This window comes from Salminus brasiliensis, chromosome 9 (assembly GCF_030463535.1).
Source record: "Salminus brasiliensis chromosome 9, fSalBra1.hap2, whole genome shotgun sequence".
NCBI classification, from domain to species: domain Eukaryota; kingdom Metazoa; phylum Chordata; class Actinopteri; order Characiformes; family Bryconidae; genus Salminus; species Salminus brasiliensis.
In genome coordinates this window covers 25323231-25342643 of record NC_132886.1, presented here as the reverse complement: position 1 = coordinate 25342643, position 19413 = coordinate 25323231, and the positions used below count along the sequence as shown (strand labels likewise).

The 19413-nt window shown below is 41.2% G+C and overlaps 2 protein-coding genes across 3 annotated transcripts; one reads left to right on the top strand and one right to left on the bottom strand.

The window, feature by feature from the left end:
• Positions 1 to 825: 825 nt before the first annotated feature.
• plag1 (pleiomorphic adenoma gene 1) lies at positions 826 to 14694 on the bottom strand. Its single transcript, XM_072686899.1, has 3 exons — positions 14567 to 14694; positions 5929 to 6267; positions 826 to 4565 (listed from the first exon to the last, which is right to left on the bottom strand). Exons 2-3 carry the CDS (start codon positions 6162 to 6164, stop codon positions 3611 to 3613), a joined length of 1191 nt encoding a protein of 396 aa, XP_072543000.1. The 5' UTR covers positions 6165 to 6267; positions 14567 to 14694; the 3' UTR covers positions 826 to 3610.
• Positions 14695 to 15030: 336 nt separating this feature from the next.
• chchd7 (coiled-coil-helix-coiled-coil-helix domain containing 7) lies at positions 15031 to 18772 on the top strand. Of its 2 annotated transcripts, none has more exons than XM_072686897.1 (5): positions 15031 to 15155; positions 15304 to 15361; positions 16373 to 16454; positions 17642 to 17740; positions 18325 to 18772. In XM_072686897.1, the coding sequence occupies exons 3-5, from the start codon at positions 16395 to 16397 to the stop codon at positions 18427 to 18429; spliced, it is 264 nt and encodes an 87-aa protein (XP_072542998.1). In that variant the 5' UTR covers positions 15031 to 15155; positions 15304 to 15361; positions 16373 to 16394; the 3' UTR covers positions 18430 to 18772. The 2 variants fall into 2 exon arrangements, with proteins under 2 accessions (XP_072542998.1, XP_072542997.1); XM_072686896.1 differs by having other exon boundaries at positions 15031 to 15199.
• The last annotated feature ends 641 nt before the right edge of the window (positions 18773 to 19413 follow it).

Here is a 19413-nt window from a genome sequence, read left to right as displayed (position 1 = left end):
CGAGCAATGGGCAGTCCCCTGGGGAGAAATCGGGGGTTAGGTGAGGGAGAAAAGGGTGCTCAGTCCTGCCCCCTCCCCACTTCCTGCCAGTCCAGGGTCTTGAACCAGCAATCTTTTGCTTCGCTAACCTTTAGGCCTAACCCTTTTTATTTATGCCATATTGGTCATATTGGCCTTCCCCAAGTATATCCAACTTATACCAGCACATGAGCTCAAGTTTTTTTAACAGCCATTTTTTTTCTAAAGTAGAGTCTGGGCTGCTTTGCAATTGGGATAAAGTGATGAACCCCAATTATAAAGCAGCCCAGATGCTTTCACCAGTGGAACTAAGTTGTTTCTGTAGTTACTAAATGAGTAACTAACTGTTAATGAAATGCTAACTGAGAAATCGTAAATTGAGCAGAAATAAGAGTATTATTGCATTGAAAATTATTAGAAATCGCAGATACATCAGAAAGTACTGGACTGAGCATTAGAGACAGTACTGTGCCGTTTCTTCTCTCAGATATTAGTTCTTTAAGGCATAAAATGAGCTGTTTGTAGTTAAAGCAGTTCACCTAAATAAGCATTCAACTTTCATACTCCACATGAAGAAAGATTCGATGTAGGATTTAATCGGATTTCTACTGATATCATACTGATACCGTACCAGTACCCATCAATAACAATGGGTAACACTATCTCTGGTTACAACCCACTCTGGTGAGGCGTTTCTTTTCTAGGTATGCATGTTTGCTGTGCTGCCCACCTTTACATACATACATACATATGAATGTGGATCTGATGAGAGATGGAGACAGAAAAAGCTGGGTAAAGTGAGTCCTTCTGGTATGTTTATTGAGCTCAGTACTGTGGACAGTATTAACACTGGACCGAATCTCTCCTCTCCTCACGTAGCAGCAAAGGTCGTCTGAATGCACACAGACACGCAATCTCTCTCTCTCGCACACGCACTCTCGCTCTCTCTTTCTCCTGCACTCTCTCCCTCTCAGACACACACGCTAACAGCCAGCCGTTCACCTTCTACAGCACACACCTGGCTCACCCAGCCAGCCAATAAATAACTTTCTCTTTGGATGATGTCATCTGGAGGAGACGAAAGGAAATGCAGGCTGCAGCAGCAAGTTCTCAATACAAATACATGTGCACACACACACGCACACACAAACACACACTCACTCTCTCTCACACTCACACACACACACACACACACACACACAAACATATAGAGATATATGAATCATTCTGTCTTGGGCTATACACATACAACAGTAGTTTGTAAATGTACATTAAAGTAACATATACATGATTAGCAATAGCCACTATCACAGGATGGCATTACAGAAATGCGATTAAAAACAATACAGGACATAAAAGGACACAATGTAAAACACCATTATGGCTGGAATGCTGTCTCAGGATGCACTAAACGCTCTCCCTCTCTCTCACTCCTTTTCTTCTCTTCTTCAACAGGTTGCAAGATTAGAGGTCCGTTCCGCTCGGGCCCCGTGAGCGTTACTATGGCAACATCTGGCTCCCAAACAGGTTTGTGAATAAAAGGCTTCACCAACTTCCCAAGACCTCCCCACACATCCCACTATAAGGCAGACGGACACAATCCCGCTCACTCCTTAACGCGCACACACACACATGGTCTTGGATTCGAAAGGGGGTCGGGGGTGGGATGAAAAAGAAAAACTAGAGGGGAGAAGTTCTGTTGCGCCATCAGGGGCTATACTTTGTCCATTTAGCAGCATTATCCAAAACAGAGAGAAACTGTGTTACACTCGCACGCATTACACACACGGTGCAGATGATGGTACCACTGAAACTGAACGGTTGAATTGCTAAAGGTCTGTGTCTCCCAGTGAAAACAGAGCGACTCGATCATCGGATTCTCTACGTAATCACTCTCTACGAGTCATTCACTCAGCAGCATCAATGACATCACTGTGTTTACACCTTTAAAGGATTGAGGCATTCTGGTCTTCCCAGTTCTATACACTTCTGTCAATACTGAAGTATTTACAAACTTCTCAAAGTTCACGTATAGATTTATACAAACCATTTTAGAACATAATGGGAAAAAGAAAAAATAATAATAAAGGAAGTGCTTTGAAGAAGTGCGGGTGGAACAAACCTTCTCTTTGTGTTAAAGTTAAAAGTCTCAGTGAGAGACACAGACGTTTTGTGCAACAAAGCAAAAAAAAAAAAAATGGAGAAATGTACAAAGTTAAACACTGCATGAAGTGTACCTGTAAAAATATCACACAGATAGCATTTTATATATACATGCTAACAATCTGCTAACGAGCTAAATATGACATCTACACCGTTTACAAAGGACAAAGGTTCTTTAACAAAAATGAAAAAAAAAAACATAACAGGACAAAACAAAGGCATCAGAGTTTTTTTTTTCAGAAAGTGCTATTATGAAACATATGCCCAACATGGAGGCTTTCCAGCACCCAAAAACCAGCTCCCAATGTAAATTCAACACAAACTAAACATTCACTCAACACACGCCTCTGCGACCCCCGCCCTAAGCAAGATCTCTCATACACACACAAATCTTTTCCTAGAGGGGTTTGGCTGAGAGTTTTGTAGGGGAAAAGAAGAAAGGATAGTTTCAGTCATATATGGGTTTCTATAACCCATCTAAATGTAGAAATACAATCTGTAGAACTGTGTTTCTTAAGAGTTGAGTTCTGTGTGAATGCGTTTGTTTTACTGGTGGCTTGAATCAGTGCAATGGATAGCATTCTGGTGGATGAGGTTGAGAGTCGTGTTGGTATCTGAAGACACATAGAACAAGAGACGGAAAGGGATGAGTGTTTACGAGCTGTTGGTGTGTACGTGTGATAAGTCTTGGTAAAGTCAGTCCATGTTTCCCTTTATTGCTTTGTACTGTGAAGCAGATCTGCGCTGATAACGTTTCAGGCCCTTAAAATGAGCAGCAGCATGAAGGCAAATGGCCATCAGAAAAAAAAAAAAGTATAAAATGGAAAAAAATAAAATAAAATAAAAACTAAAAGCAGAACGAGATGAGCCTTCCTCACTCTGGCTCTGAGGGGTTTGGTTGCCTTTGGCTGTGTAGAATTCTGACACTGTCACTCAAACGCTGGCGTTTCAGCACCCAACAGCTTATGGGCCGACAAACGAGCATGATCATCAACAACAATAACAACAAAAAAATATCTGAAAAATATATATTTTTAGCTTTGATGGAACTTCTACATCACTAGAAGTTCAAAGTGCTAAATGGGAGGGTTTTGAAAGCTACATGCTCTCAGCATTTGAGAGCAAAACTTCACTGCAAACTGAGCACTGCTTTGCAGACACACATGCTTTATCAAAGTGATTGTTTCATTTGAATGACAGCTGTCAGGTGATGTTCAACATCCTCTATTGCTAAAACGCCTACAGATGTAGACTGAAGTTGAGATAAACAAGTAAGTGATATGTTCTCAAAGGCACATATTTTAAAACGAGATTCGCTTTGTTGTGTTTGTTTTTTGTGTAGAATTACGTGCCAAGTTGACAGTAAAGTGTGGGTATGCTTTCGAGTAAGTGCTAAGGTAGCTAGGTACGTGTGCACATATACATTGGGTCACTGGAAGGCCTGGTGGAATCGAGGCAGGGTGGTGGTTGTATTCAGGCTTTGCGGGTGTGTGTAACTGGAAGTGAGCCCGTGCGTCTGTGCGAGCGTGGGCGGGTGCGGGAGCGCATGAAGTGCACCTAGAGGGTCGGGCGCATCTTGGGAAGGCGTTATTAAGGGCAACCCCTCCTCCTGGCTGTAGGAAACCCCCAGGGCAGGCCCCGCCCCTTGACCGTAGGGCAGGAAGTTGAACAGCGGAGACAGGAAGTCCAGAGATGGTGTCGTTTCTCCAGCGGATGTGGCAGCAGCAGCGTTCAGCTTGGGCGTCTCCTCCGCCTGCAGCTCTAGGAGATAGCTCTCGATCTCCGCCCTTAGAGGGGGCGGTGGCGAGTAGGACGTGTGACCTATCGGGTAGCGTAACGCGAGGGATCCCGATGTCGGAGTTTGGTGCGGATCCATCAGCTCCACCGGCTCTGCTTTCACCCGCAGCAGGTCGTGGGCGTGGCTCTTCTTCACGTGGCGGGTCAGGTGGTCCTTGCGGCCGAAGCGCTGGGCACAGTACTGGCACAGGAAGTCCTTGCGGCCTGTGTGCACCACCAGGTGGCGCCGCACATCCTTGCGGGTGTAGAAGCGCCGCTCACAGTGCTCGCACTGGTGCCGCTTCTCCTTTGCACCGGTGGCACTCTTGCCGGCGTGGCCACGCAGATGCTCAAGCAGCAGCGGGGTGCTGGGGTATGGCTGCAGACAGACCTGACAGGTAAGGTCTCCGCGGTGAGCAGCGTGCAGCGCCTGGTGCCGGCGGAAGCCCAGCTTGGTGTTGTAGCTCTTGCCGCACTCTGCGCAGCTGAAGGCCTCTTTGTTGGGGTCGTGCGTGTGTAGGTGGTTCTTCAGGTGATCTTTGCGATGAAACATCTTCTCACAGTAGCTGCACTTGTGGGTCTTCTCTGGAGAGTGTGTGGCCATGTGCCTGTTAAAACAAACCAGCATGCATATACAATAAGAGAGAATCTGCGTGGACCCCAGAGGTACTCATTCAAGCTGAGGACCTCACTAACTAGAGTTTATTTTTCAGTGATAATTTATAAAAATGAATAAGCTGAAGAGCACATGATCCAATAAGTCTCCTTTTTTGGGTGCGGCTTGGTTTCTTATATAGGACAGCACAGAAACTCTCACTAAGTTTTCAAATGAAAACTTTCAGTCTGCAGAGTCTGAGGTATTTATCAGGTAACCAATCAATAAACAAAGCACGCCAAGGTTTTACTGGATCAACCTAAAAGTTCAGAATTAATCAAATACTGCCTGTAGAGGTTTCAGTGATTTCACAAGTGGCATAATTGTTGGTGCCATGGTGGTTTAAGTATTTCTAAAACAGTCTCTGGATTTTAGTATGAATGGTAGCAACAGTTATCTGGATGGAAACCCCTTGTTGATGAGAGAGTTCAACAGAGAAAGATCAGACAGGTTAAAGCTGGTTGAAAGGCTACAGTAACTTAGTACAATTGTGGTGAGCAGAAAAGCATCTCCATAGCTTGAAGACTTAAGGCTGGTTGAAGAGCAAAGGGGGGCCCTCCTCAGATGTATATTAAAATTTAACTCATAAAGTGCTCCCTAAATGCACTAGTTGCCAAATTACCAAATTGGCAGGGAATCAACAGTTGGCAAGGGGTTGTCTTCCAATGTTGCTCTTTTTTCTTCTAAAATACCTTTGGTGATTGTGGCTGATTGTAGTCTGCATCAGTTTTCCTTCTGATTATTCTTCCAAACAGATGTTTGTGCATGTAATGCTGCACAGTAGAATAGTGCACCACCACTCCACTGCAAGCTAAGCCTTCATGCAGGACCTTTGCTGTCATATAGAGGTTTCTTTTTGCCTGTGAGCTCAGCGTATGAGCAGTTCTGTTTCAGAGCTCTATCTCAGATCTTGCCTTGAGTTCCACAGTTCCACTTAACTAATATTCCTTGATGACATTTTGGAAAGTGAAAACAATAACTTGGGACTTTTAAATTTGCGTTGTGGGGGATCAGTTTTGTAGATCCTCTGCCAACGTCTTGGAGGAACCCATGATTTTAGCACAAGATTTGAAGAATCAGAAAACTTTCATCAGCTGGCAATTCCTAAAGATAATTCTTGACCTGCCAAACCTAATGAGTTCATTAGGTTCTTAGACTTTACAACAGCAATGGTGTCCAGATTCTGCTGCACTGGTTGTGTTTGTGTAATCTGTGTAATTTGGCCGGGGGTGTCTGGACATTTGCATACAGCAGTATATATTCGTACTTTTGTGTGTGATGAGACTGAGTAAAAACTCTGTGTGAGCGTAACCCACCGTAGCAGTTTGTACTTGGAGACAAAGGCCTTGGTGCAGTCGGTGTGTGTGCAGCGGTACGGCCTCTCGCCCGTGTGTGAGTATGAGTGCACCCTCAGCTTCTCCACGCTGTTGAAGGCCTTTTCACACAGCTGACATAGGAAGTTCTTCCTCCCTTTGCCCTCCAGCCTCCTCTTCCTCACTCGGTCGCGCTCTGCCGGGTTGGGGCAGTCATCATCAGGGGAGACTGTGGCCATGGCAACTTAGCACGGGCCGGCCACGTGGTGGACACGTGCAAAGTGTCCGAATGCTGACAGAGCAAGAGAGGCCGAATCTTCAACACCACGGAGAGACCAGGCCCTGAGGGAGTAAAAGAGGATGTTGGGTGAGTTCCAGAAGATGTGAGGAAAAATAGAAGTCTAGAGCAAAACAGTAAAAGCAGATCAGAGACTGGACATCCGTCATTTCTGTTTAATAACAAGACGGCTCTCAATTCCGATCCCAGCACTGGAGAGTGTTTTCCCTATGCCAGATAGAGCTTGAAACAGCCTACAAATGCGGACTGAAACTGATAGGCTCGACCCAACACACAGTACTAGCTTTCAAAGTTGAACCTGATTGCAGCCAGACAAAAAGTGTCCCGAACCTGAAAACTACCTTCTGGGCAGCAAATCAAACTTAGCATTCCCAATGATAACACCCACTACTTTTGCTTGTATCTTGTTGAGTACATAGTATGTATATGTTTAGGTGTTTTCCTGCTCTGGTGCAGATCCACAATCAGCTAACAAACTTTTCCTAAATTGAAGTGTTTTTTGTTAGAGCAGAAAAACACTACACTGAGCAGAACATGACTACCCCAGGACCAGGATTTAGAACCACTGGTTAAAGCTATTAAAAATTATTGTGGAAGAAAAGCGTAGGAGGAAAGCAGGGACACATGCAGGCCAAAATCTGTTAACAGGGCAACACAAGTTTTGAGAAACCTGAACATTAAACAGTATTTTAGAAATTATATCTGAATGATATCTGAACAATGTCTGAATGATAACTTTTTAACTGAACTGACACTGAAACATTGTATGCAGGTGTTGTTTTTTTTTAATAGATTTAAAAAAAAAATAGAAAAAGGAAAAACCAGAAGCTGACACAAGCGTCTGTTTACTCATTAAAGGTGCTGAACTGAATGTAATGTTTGTTTGTTTTTTACATATGTATGCTAAGAATAAACCAGCTCCTGGCTAAATTAGGTTTTAGTAAAGAGAAATAAACTTCTATTTTACATTTGCTTTACCAGTTTTAGTACACATTTACTTTAGATTTACTTTAGATTACATAAAAAAACAGAGAAAGACTTGTAGAAAGGATGTAGAAATGTGTCTGACTGATGCCTACAAAGTACAGGAAGGCTATAAAAAGATTTTCAGCTCGCAATTTTAACTGAAATGTCATTAAGAAATGGCAGGGCGAGAGAACTGACGAAGGCAAGGGAAGACAAAGTAAAAAACAAAGTGAAAACAAAGTAAACACTCCAACAGAATGTTTTATTCTGGCCTAAAGCTAATGCAAACTCCCAAATGACCGCAAAAGACCTGCAAGAAGGTATAGTACAAGAGTGGTGGTGTGCCATTCCACCTCCTTGCGACCTTTCCATGAATATCAGTATCCAAAACAAAATCTAAATCTAAATAAGCCAAAGGTATTTTGGAAAAACACGCAGTTGACTGGTGGAAACTGTTTGGCCATCACCAAAAGTATGTTTGTTGAATAAAAGTGCAGCATTTGATGAAAAGAGCACCTTGCCAACCGCTTAGCATCGAAGTGGATCTATTAGGCTTTGGGGTTGTGTGGCGGCCAGTGGTAGAGGGAAACATGGCATGGGTAAATAAAAGAATAGATTTCACTAAATACTAATAAATTCTGGACACAAATATGACCCAGTCAGTCATGAAGCAGAAGATCAAAAGGGACTAGCTTTTGTAAAACAACAATTTCCCACAACACATCTCCATAAAGTACTTCAAGAATAGCAAGCTGAAGTTGTGTTAAGAATGACTGTCACAGTCCTCTGACTTGAACATCATTTAACATCTTTGGTTAGATCTTAAACACACTGTGCAGCAAGACAAATTCTGAATATTACAGAAGTAGGAGCATTCTGCAGCAAAGGCTATGTGAGAAATACTAAATCCAGAACCGAAATACTCCAAGCTGGCTGCAAAAAACATTTGTAGGCTGTGATATCTCGCAAAGTAAAGACTTAGTAGAGTGTGCATAGTTTTGCACATGCTACAGTTACTATTACACAGACTATAACACATATATTAAATGAACTATATAATCAGAACAAAATTGACCAGGGAATCAAAATATAGTTGGGCAAACAAAAATAATTGTATAAAAATGATTGGGTTTAGTACATGGTGCAAGTCTTGATGGGCTGACTTTGCAAATTATAGACCTCGCCACGTACTGCAGATCTTCCCTGGTGATGTGCCATGCAGCCAACTTCAGAGATTCAGACTTTCAGTTTTGAGGCATCTGGCTGATGTGAGCAGTTAGCATGTTTCTCTACACTTGAGAAGGAATCCTACTGCAACAAACAGTCACATCATCAATAAAGACACTAGAGAGTTCAATAAGATGAAGGGGGTTCCACTTGCATGCCCCACAAGCTTGGGCTACCATGTATCACAGATGAGATGGTACCATGTACAGGTTCTTTTTTTAACTATACTTTCCTCTAGGGTTGGCACAATAGAAGAGATTTCATTGCCGACTTGATTTGTTCTTTGACTTGTAACAATAGTGGAACCCTTTTAAAGAACCCTTTAAAAGGCATTTACCTTGCATATAAAGACAATTTAACAATTTAACCATTTAGGAGTTTCAGTTGTTCTTATATAGATTTATAAAAATTATAGGTTCTGCCTTTACTGTCTAAAAAGAACCTCTGAGGAGCCTCTCTTTAAATTAGTTTTTTTAAAAATACCTAAATGCTTGATGCCAAGCAATAGCAACAAAAATAAACGGAAAACATTATTTGGCAGCAAATTAAAAATGCTAACCATTTTCTAAACACCAAACATTTACTGAATTAAACATGAAATTAGAAACAATTTTACAGCTCAAACTTTAACTTTAAATAAATCAACACTTTTCAAATTTAGGGCAAATACAGTTTCACCCGAGCAAGAGTGCTCAAGTTTGCTCAAGTTTGCTCAAGTGCTCAAGCCACATTGCAGTACTGGAAAAAAGAACCATTACACTTTCAATACTTTCAATACTCTCCTTTTTTCCTCCAACCACTTTTTGTCAAGGGAATTGCCATCGAATTTGATAGACCTGTACAGACATTTTGTCAAACTGCAAGCTGGTCTTTCTGTTCTTGAGGGATACCTGACCAGGATACCAGTCTGACACCTCTACGTCCTAATCCTGGAGAGTTTCCTTGATCTATCAGAAAATGTTCTTGATCTTTTTCATCATCCATTGCTGTGGTCTTCTGTTATTTGCTGATGTTTTTCTATGGCTATGCACAAAAGTGCAGACTTCTTAACAATTCATCAAACAGACGACCTAATGTCAGTGTCTCAAATTTATTCTGCTTTTTCAGCTTTGTCACTGTCTGCTCTACACTCACAATTCAAGTTGAGAAACTACAACAACAACTCCAAATGCAAATGCCACATCTAGAATTTACCCTAGGTTCTTATAAATAATGGTCCTTCAAACGATTCTTCAAGCAGGATCATAGAAGAACCACTTTTGGTTCCATACTTTTTTCTTCTTCTTCTTCTTTTTTTTTTTTTTTTTACATCTTTAACCATCTTTAACCGTCTTTCATTTGGTAAAAGTTTTACATCAAGTGAAGGTTCTACCTTTAAATGCTTCCTCACACTCTGACATCTCTATTACAAAAATGGTTCTTTATGGAACCAACAGTGGTTCTTCTATGGCATTGCTTGAAGACCCTTTGAAGCACCTTTGTTTTTAAGAGAAAAGACATTGGTCAGACCACTAGTGCACAAACTAATGATCCAGTTTACCTTCCACAGCTTGAAACAGATGTACAGGCATTCAAATGTCTGCATGTCAACTTGTATGTATTTAAAATCCAACAATTACACACATACTGTTTTCACACTGTTAAAGATCCTTGAGGAACTTTTGGAAGTTGTTCAGTTTAAAACTGTGGAGGAACCTCCTGTGTTTTTGAGGAACCTTCTTTTCTTTTTCTCTATTAAAACCTTTTCTTGAAGGTTCCTCAGATCACCTCCACAAAGGAAGAACCTCCAAAAGTTCCTCAAGGATTTTACACTTTTAACAGTGCATATCAGGTCAGTGTAAATGAACTGCGAAAGTGGCAACAAAACACTAGTTTAGGTCTATGCTGGTCAATTTGTAAAACAGATATGCATGTGCCACTTTAAAGTACACACAACAATCTTTGTCATGCATCAAGACCAGACTTGGAAACAACCATAAGAGAACGTACCTAAGCTCTCTTGAGAACACAGAACCCAGCATTAAGCATAAAACTCTTGTAAATACAGGAATATAGGAAACCACAGGAATAAAGAATGCTGTATTAAAAGGACAATCTGAATCACAGCTGACCAGTCTTGTGTGATATGCTGAATTCTGTGCAGTGAGATGACAGCAGTCACCAAAATCACAATAATATGGTTGAAACCTGACCTTGGGACTACTGATTAGCAGGCAGATGACTTTTAGGAGTGGTAGCATGAGCTTGATATTACAGAGATCAGACACTGAAACATGCACAGTATTTAGTCAAGCAGCTTTCAGGCTTCGACAGCCTATTGCAGCTATTTTCAACCCCACGGGAAAGAGATTAATTATATTCTATGTATTAAGCAGTCTGTGCTCCGTTGGTACAATGTAATACTATGTGACACCATTAACCTAAAGGCAAATGGCCATGCAGTCTGATCACCGAGCAACTGCAAACTTTATATTTTCTTCGTATTTTTACAGCAATTTTACTGTAACATGCCCTTCTGTAACTACTATCCCTCTTCAGTTCTGATCATTCTTATATGTGCTCATATAGATAGATGGAAAGGTATGTAGGTAGATAGATAGGTAGATAGATAGATAGATAGATATGTAATAAAAGTACAAGGCAACAAATGCATCATTAATAATATTAATGGATTATAAAAAATAATAACGGATGCATAATATAATAATAATGCCAGGTTATTCATGATTTATAACCAGAATATGCTTATTTTAAACTTTTCCCCAAACAGAGCCTTTATTAAAATGTTTTTAGGAAATCTTAGCTTGTCTACATCTAGAGCTCACACTGCAAAATAATTAAATAAATAGGTATGAAAGCCCATTTTTAAAATGTTGTTTTTAATTATTCAATAAATAAAATGTTTAAAAAAAACAGTTTACCATATATATGGCATTAAATGGTAAGAAACCTCAATAAGTGGGCAGTAGGCTAATGAGCAGTTATTAAACAGTTTTTATGTAATCTAAAATAGTTGACTAATAATTTCATGCCGGAGACACCTAAAAACAACTGTAATTTACAAATACATTAGTAAGTCATTTTTGACAGTAAGAACAAAACTAAAACCTAATTCTGCTCAATTTTAACAAGTTACACTATTATTTATATTATTTTCTTTTTTCTCTGGCTTTGTTTAATTCCTTCTTCTACCTCAATTCCCAGCTCTTCTACATTTCTTTTATTTAACACTTTATCTGTTTGTCCTAATGTGAGACTCTGAGACTATGAGAACTGTGACATGTTGAGATTCTTCACACATTTCTCATTTATAAAACTTCTTTAGAGAAAGGTAAATTTATGTAAGGTTGTAAGTAATATTTGCATATTTTATTTTAACATAAATGTAGATGCTTCAGTGACCTTCTGACATGTGGTTCAAGATTCAGGCTGAGCTCAGAAACCAACAGAACTAAACTAAAGCTTTTATTTTGTATTTTAGCACAATATATAATTTTAACTTTTTTTGCTTTGTTTTTAAATTATGTATTAATGTACAGACTGCAAGTTAAACAAAATGAATTCTTTTTTTATTTAAAATATGCAGCTACTTGTTGAGTTCTGTTAATTAAGTAAAAGATCAAACATTTACAGATTACAGAACTCTAGATTTAATTTTTTTTATGTATCTTCGATTAATTCTACAAGTTTATAGTAAACCTGACATTAATTCTGTGAAATCACTGCATGAATGATAAAGAAAAATGTTTAGAAAGTTTGTCATGGGATGTAAAACACATTTAGTAAGCTGTGTTAAGCTAAACAGAATAAATTTGATAAACTGCACTTTTTTTATCTAGTTTTTAGTTAGTTTCACAGAAATTATGGAAAATACAGGTTTTAAATGTTTCTTTTTTCCAGATTGTTTAATAATCAATCATCATTTAAACAGCTGTAAATCTACAAGACTTGTTTTAAGCTAGTCAGAAAACTGTCATACAAGAAAGCAACTCTATAAATATAAGTTGAATAAATTGAAATAAAAGCACTGCAGTTTGCAAAGTTCATTTTAAATGGCTCAACTTTAGGATTTACTAGAAAATAATGAATGATTTACCTACCCTTAAACTAAGTTTATTTCACAGTTTTAAAACTTTAAAGAAAGTATTAATTAAGTCTAATTAAACCTCTTCTTTCACATACAAACACATTAAAGGGTTTAATGCACACAAACTTGTATCAGCCATAAAATAAAACTGAGCATGATGGGTTTTCCTCTCTTAATCAGCCTTTTACTGAAGTTTAAACTCAAAATGAAGCAAAGCAAGATAGAAATACTATGGGATGGGATTAAAGCCCTCACTATTGACAAACGCTGTTTTTCTGGTTTATTGGAATAAATTCAATATATTTCTTTATTTTTCTGGATTAAAACTAACAACACAAAAAAACACAGCGATCAAATAAAGCAGTAAGGAATCAGCGGATCAGTGTAGATCCACCAGCCCGCTCAGAAACACGCTGTTCTGCCCAGCACTCTCCACACCTCCCCCTCCTCACACTAACGCGACCCCTTCACCGAACTGCTTCACATCAACACACGTTTAAAGGCGCTAACCGTCCGCACGCGGAGCTTCAAACACGTGGAGATCCGACAGCCCGGACAGGACCGAACAGTACCGACCAGACTGGACACACATCAACACATCAAAAAGACCCTAAAGTCAATGTTCGAACCCAGCCGAAACACCCCCCTCACCCCCACCCCCCAGCGCCATATAACGACCCCCATCCCAAATACCACTACTACTACTACCACCAAAAAGGACACTGAGGGGCATTAAGGCTGGGGGTAAGGAGTCTCAACCCCTACCGCTCCCCTCTCTCCTTCATCCCACCCTCCTCTTCCTCCTCACACACACACACACGGTCATGCCACACGTGTTCCTTTCATCCCCCCGCCTGGTACAAACTCCTGCATTTGCATTTTAAAAACACACTGCCCGCTCACGTGCGTGAGATGGTGCTGCGCGCGCGAGACAGACAGACAGACAGACTTCTTCATCATCACCATAAACCCACTTTAGGTGGTCAACGAGTTCACTGACAACACTGCTGCATCGGTGGGCTACATGCTAAACCTCACCTCTATCCCACCACACACACACACGACCACCACTGAGCCCGCAGAAGAATGATGAAAAAAAAAAGCCCCCCACCCCTCCCTCCCTCAATCACACAAACTTTGACACAATCACAACTCAGTAGTTCACCGGGTTTTTGTGCACAGCAGTGTGTGTGTGTGAGTTAGGTGTGAGACAGACACATGTTGAGCACGACAGAGCAGTAAGTGAGTGTGTGTGTGTGTGTGTGTTTAGCATCGCCACAATTAGTCCCCCTTTAACTTTCTCCCTCCATTTTGGTTGTTTGTGATTTTGACAAGCAGCTTTTCCCCCCTCGACCACCGCCGCCGCCGCCTCCCCCTCCCTCTGAACGGCACTCCGCGGGAAAAGTGCCGTTATCACCTCCGTTACGACCCACAAACCCAAGCACTACACACTCGGGACACCGACAACTTTTGCAAAACACACCGCCCGCCCGCTCGCTCGTGAACGCGCTCCGGCTGAAACGTGCCGCCGCCGTGTTTACGCTCGCGCTCCTGACGGTACACGTAAATGTGTCAAACTGTGTTCTGCTCGGGCTGCAGCATCGGCCGCCGTATATCCACCTTAATGCTTTATTTATTCGCCTTTTCTGTTTTAAAACGCGCCTGCCCTCGTCACGGCCACCGTCCCCGCAGCCCCGTCGTTATTATTTATATTCAGACAGAAAAGCAGAGGAGGAAAACTTAAACTGGTCGCAATTGCAAAACTTTTTTTTCCTTCTCTCCAACTTTTTTTTTTTAACTCCAGCACTTCCTCTGTTTGTTGACGTTCATTTGCATTCGGCGCGACGCGACAAGAAGAAGCTCATAACACACTTTATATTCATTTTCCTGCGCTTTTCAGCTCCCTCCGCTGCTTTTTCTCTCAGGTCCCGAGCTGGGCGCTGATTAACACAAACTTTTTTTTTCTCCCCCTTCAGCTTCACCCTCACTCTCATAATTTGAATAACCCCGATATTTTAATTCAAGAACGCTGTAACGATTTGATCAACCGCCGCCAAACTTACCGTGGGAGCCTTAACATCCTTTCTAGAGCGTTTTTCTGGACTTTCAACTGTTCTCCGAATTTTTAATAATTTTTTTCTCATATTTTTTGCTGGACGCGGCGGGCCTGAAAATTGTTTGCTTTCTCCTCTTTCCAGCAGCCATTGTGTAGGCTATGCGCTGCGGTGCACCCCAACCCGGCCTACACCACGCCCACCCGCTCGCCACGCCCACCGGATGCTCCTGATTGGCCTGGCCACCTGTCACTCATGCGTCTAACCGTCCCCTATCGAACGCCAGTGAAATTCAAAAAACCGGGACTCGTCGGCGGTTCTGTCAATCGCGGTGACTTCACTTCACCCTGGTTTAAGAGTGGGGGCGGGGCTTAGCGGGGCCCCGAGACACGCCTCAATGGCCGGAGGAGGCGTCAGTCAGCCGTCCAGTCTACGCCGGTTGGTCCGCCGCGCTGTCCGTCAGCGAGTTCGGCTCGGTGGCTAGCGGACTCGCGTTGGGTTGTGCCGTGTGTGCACTGTGTGTATGTTGTGTGTGTCGTATGACGTTTACTCCGACATGAGGGGGAAAGCTCCTGAGTGGCTGTATCTCGTAAGAGATGTAAGACCACTCGCTTACACACACACTCTCAGTGTTTCTGCGGGGTAAGTTAGCTAGCTGGCTGATTTCTGTGTAGCTATCTGTACAGAGAATGTGCTACATGACCGGACCCTCTCTCTCTCTCTCTCTCTCTCTCTCTCTCTCTCAGTATTAGCGGTGTGCTGGATTGGTTGTTGGATACAGAAAGTGAAGCACACGCTCGAGCTGTGAGTCTCTCTCTAAGTTAGGCTAAGGCTAACACACACTAAGCTGGCTCGCTAGTTAAGCTAGGTTAAGTCATTTGTGTTTTTGTGGTGGTCTGACGCTGTGCTCGTCTGTAAGCCATGCCTTCCCTCAGTCTGTTTGTGTGTCCGGGATTTGCTTGCTGTGTTAAATGTTGTCTCCATGTCATTAGCTAGCACTAGCTACTTGCCACTGGCTGTTAGCTGTAGCTTAGCTCACCTGCTGTACAGTGTTTGAAGGTCAGAATGAATGAACCTCCGAGCTTATGAAGTACAGTAAAGTGCCATCAGGTGGGAGTGCATCAGAAAATTCAATAAAAAGGCATGCAAAAGTTTGGGCACCCCCCGGTCTCAAATCGCTGTTTGTTTATTTAGGCTAATTCAGCCTAATAACATTAAACCTAACAATCTATGAAGTACGCTATAGGTCCACATGTTTGTGAACACCTCTTCCATTTAAAAGCATTCAGCTACTTAAAGTTGCACCCATTACTGGCACAGATGTGCAAATGCACACCCACAGCTTGTCTAGTCCCTGTAGATAAGTATTGCCAATAGAATAGGACTCTCTGGAGCAGATAAACATGGACCTTTTGGCATCATTGCTAATGCCAGGAGTGGGCTAGAGGGGTGTAAAGCCCCCCCCCCCCCCATTATTGAGCTGTGGAGCAGTGGAACTGTGTTCACTGGAATGATGGTTGTGGTGGGGAAAGGTGGGGTGGTGATCACCCAATATCCTGACCTCACTAACACTGAAGTCCCTGAATGCAATCAGCTCCTCACAGCAATGCTCCAAAATGTAGTAGAAAGCCTTCTCTGCACAGTAGAGACAGTTATTCCACTAAAAGAATGTTAAACTCTGTTGGTTTTAGAATAAACAATGAATGAGCAGGTGTCCAAATACATTTGTCCGTATAGTGTATTTATATGTTTGCACATGTTTGCACTATGGTGATGGTCATGCTTGGGCAGTGATACTGAACTCTGGTATTCCAGGATACCCCAGTGTGTCTGAAAGATGAATGACAAATCAAGCGCCCGAAGGTTTAAGAATGCGGACATCAACCCTTGCATTGAGGTAGGTGTGGGAGTTCGACTGAGATTACTGAGCCTAGTGGTATACGCTTGGTTGACAGTGTAGACTGTGTATTTTTCAAATGCATGGTTGTCAAGTAAAGATTCAAAAGTGCCAAATAAGTTTTCATTACCAATGAGAAAAGGGGCATTCATATGTAGTTAACATCATATGATATCATTACACAGTGAAAGGATATCAGCAATTATATTAATTAAAAATTCTTGATTGTTTTTCTATATTATTTTATTAGCAAATGTACACAAATCAGCCATAACATTAACAGAGGTTAAAAAGGTAAAGTAAAAACATTGACTATCTTCATCTACAGTGGTATCTGTCGAGGGGCAGCAAGTGAACAGTCAGTTCTTGAAGGTGATGTGTCTTAAAAGCAGGAAAAAATGGGCAAGCGTAAGAATCTGAGCCACTGTTACTAGGTCCAAATTGTGCTGGCTGCATGACTGGAGGGTGAGAACATCTTCAAAACATCAGGCATGTTTAGTGTTTTTTTTTCTGGAATGCAGTGGTCAGTACGGACAACCAGTGAACCGGTGACAGGGTTATGGGCACCTAAGGCTCATTAATGCGATTCATGGAGGCCCCACCTCACAAACTACAGGACTTAATGCTAATGTCTTGGTGCCAGACACCACAGAACACCTTAAGAGGTCTTGTGGAGTTCAAGCCTCAAATGGTCAGATCTGTTGTGGCGTCACAAGAGGGGCCAACTCAATAATAGGCAGGTGGTGTTATTGTTATGGCTGGTCAGTGTATTTATGCATTTTTAATTCTTTGGCTCTGCTGCTTGAGCAACTACATATAAGTAATTACCAGATAATAATTAAACAGTTGGCATGTGATAGCATCCGGTAAAGTACCAAGAATTAAAAGATGAAATCAGCAGGCTTGTGTTTTTGGATCCTCTTGATTTATTTCAGTCTCTTTTAATGTCTATATTATAAAAATCTTTTCAAAGTCAGATTTGTTTGCAGTTCAATTTCTCAGCCCTGTTGCTTAGTTTTATTAAGGCCACTAGGGGGTGCGTGTGTTTAAAAACAAACAAACAAAAAAAAGCTTTCTGTTTACAATGTTTCATTTCTAATCTTATGGGTAGTGGTCTTGTGTGTTTAAGCATGTTCAGTACTGGGAGAAAAGGAATTAATGCGCTTTATTGCTGGTTCTGTGTGCAGGAGATTGATGGTTCACAGAGGTGCCTGGATGCGTACAACTATGATAAGAACATGTGCTCTGCATACTTCTTAAAGTACAAGAATTGCAGGAAGTACTGGGTGAGTCCTATGCTACAAACCATCTGTCCTCAATACTTTCAACTAAACCAGAGCTACACAGCGGGGTTGGATCAAGCTAGAGCTCAGATTAGGTTGCATTTGGATATTCTTATAATAATATAAGAAAGTGACTACGGTGTGCACTACAATAGAAGCAGGAGCTCTCTTACTTCACAGGGCATTTACAAAGTTAAATTGAGCTTTTTTTTAAACAACAGATTGTTTATGTTCATTCTTTTCTGTGGTTTGGTAAGCAAGTCTATATTGGCGTTCACTGCTAGGCTATAGCCAACAAAAATACTAAAGCATTAGTCACCTGACAGGTAATGAAAGCTAAGTGGCTAATATTAGTAGGGTCTGTGAGCTTAGATGAAGTGATCAAGTGTTCGAGTTCTTTTTTTTTTTTCCATTTTTCCCCTTTCTGATAGCTGAAGACCCGAATATGATTTTATGCATTGCTCCACATCCACATGACTGATTAACTAGACAAGTGCATGAATGAGTTGGTGTATAGGTTTTCCTAAAAAGTGCTTGGTAAGCTGAAACTGTATCTCTCTCTCTCACCGCCTCTCTCCCTCCTTAAGCAAGGTGTAATGATCCAGCGCAGACGAGAAGGAATAAAGCCAGACATGCCTACAGCTAAAGAAAGGGATGAAATAATAGCAGCTCTGGGAGGAAAGCCCTACTGACACACAGACTCACAATGAACTCCATTTCCCTTGGTGCTCTTCCACTGTGCTTGACTTTTATTAGCTGAGCACTTAATGTGCCTCTCTGAAGGTGTGGCATTCGTGGCTGAGCGCATTCTTTCAAAAGGAAGACTTAAAGGACACTGCGTAGCGGTGGGTGAGTGTGTGTCCATATATTTGTATAAACTTGAGTACATGGGAATGTTTTCGTAATTTAAATATGGACTATATATAAAGTATTTTAAATATGACCTTAATGCAAGTGCAGGGCTGTTGATTGACTGAAAAACGTCTATTGCTTGTAAATAATCAAATGTCTGTTAATAAATAATGAGTAAAACTAGCTAATTTGTCATAGGTTTTCTTCATTTATACAGTTGCCTTTTTGGAGATGCACTGTTTTATTTTTTGCGTGACCGCAATGCTAACTATATCCCATTGCTGTCTTGCACACATTTTATATTTTAATTTAATAGTTTTTTACTTTTTGATATAATGGGAATCTGGCGGTTGTTCTTTATATTGTGTTACAATTTTCTGATGAATAGATCAATAGAAAAGGTCCAAAATTCCAACTTCCAAGTTAAGTTTCTCATGAAGATCCTCCCTTCTCATTTTGAAGATCAAGACAGCGACGAAATGCCACTTGCTTGGCATGTATAGATTGCTTCTTCAGTTTTACACTGTAGCATAAATAATCTTATTTTAGATTAAATATTTAAATTAATAAAATATTTTAGATTATTTAAACTTCCACTATTTGTTAGCAACTTTAGCCTTGAGCTCCAGTATACACCTAAATAATGACAAAGCCTGGAAAGCAATCATGTCTAGGCTGAACGATTGTGTTTGGTTTAAGAGGAGAAACTGATTTCTCAGTGAACTTCTTTAATGTAGTCCGTTATTCATGAAGACCTGCAATTCTTGTAAAGGCCGCAGGAGGGCGGTAGAATCCCACATGTGCTCATGTCAGCACTCAAATCA

Coding starts and splice junctions, on each gene's coding strand:
- plag1 (XM_072686899.1), bottom strand. CDS start 6,164: ATGGCCACAGTCTCCCCTGATGATGACTGCCCCAACCCGGCAGAGCGC. Junction 4,566..5,928: donor TCCAAGTACAAACTGCTACG/GTGGGTTACGCT, acceptor TTGTTTTAACAG/GCACATGGCCACACACTCTC.
- chchd7 (XM_072686897.1), top strand. CDS start 16,395: ATGAATGACAAATCAAGCGCCCGAAGGTTTAAGAATGCGGACATCAAC. Junction 16,455..17,641: donor ACATCAACCCTTGCATTGAG/GTAGGTGTGGGA, acceptor TTCTGTGTGCAG/GAGATTGATGGTTCACAGAG. Junction 17,741..18,324: donor AGAATTGCAGGAAGTACTGG/GTGAGTCCTATG, acceptor TCCCTCCTTAAG/CAAGGTGTAATGATCCAGCG.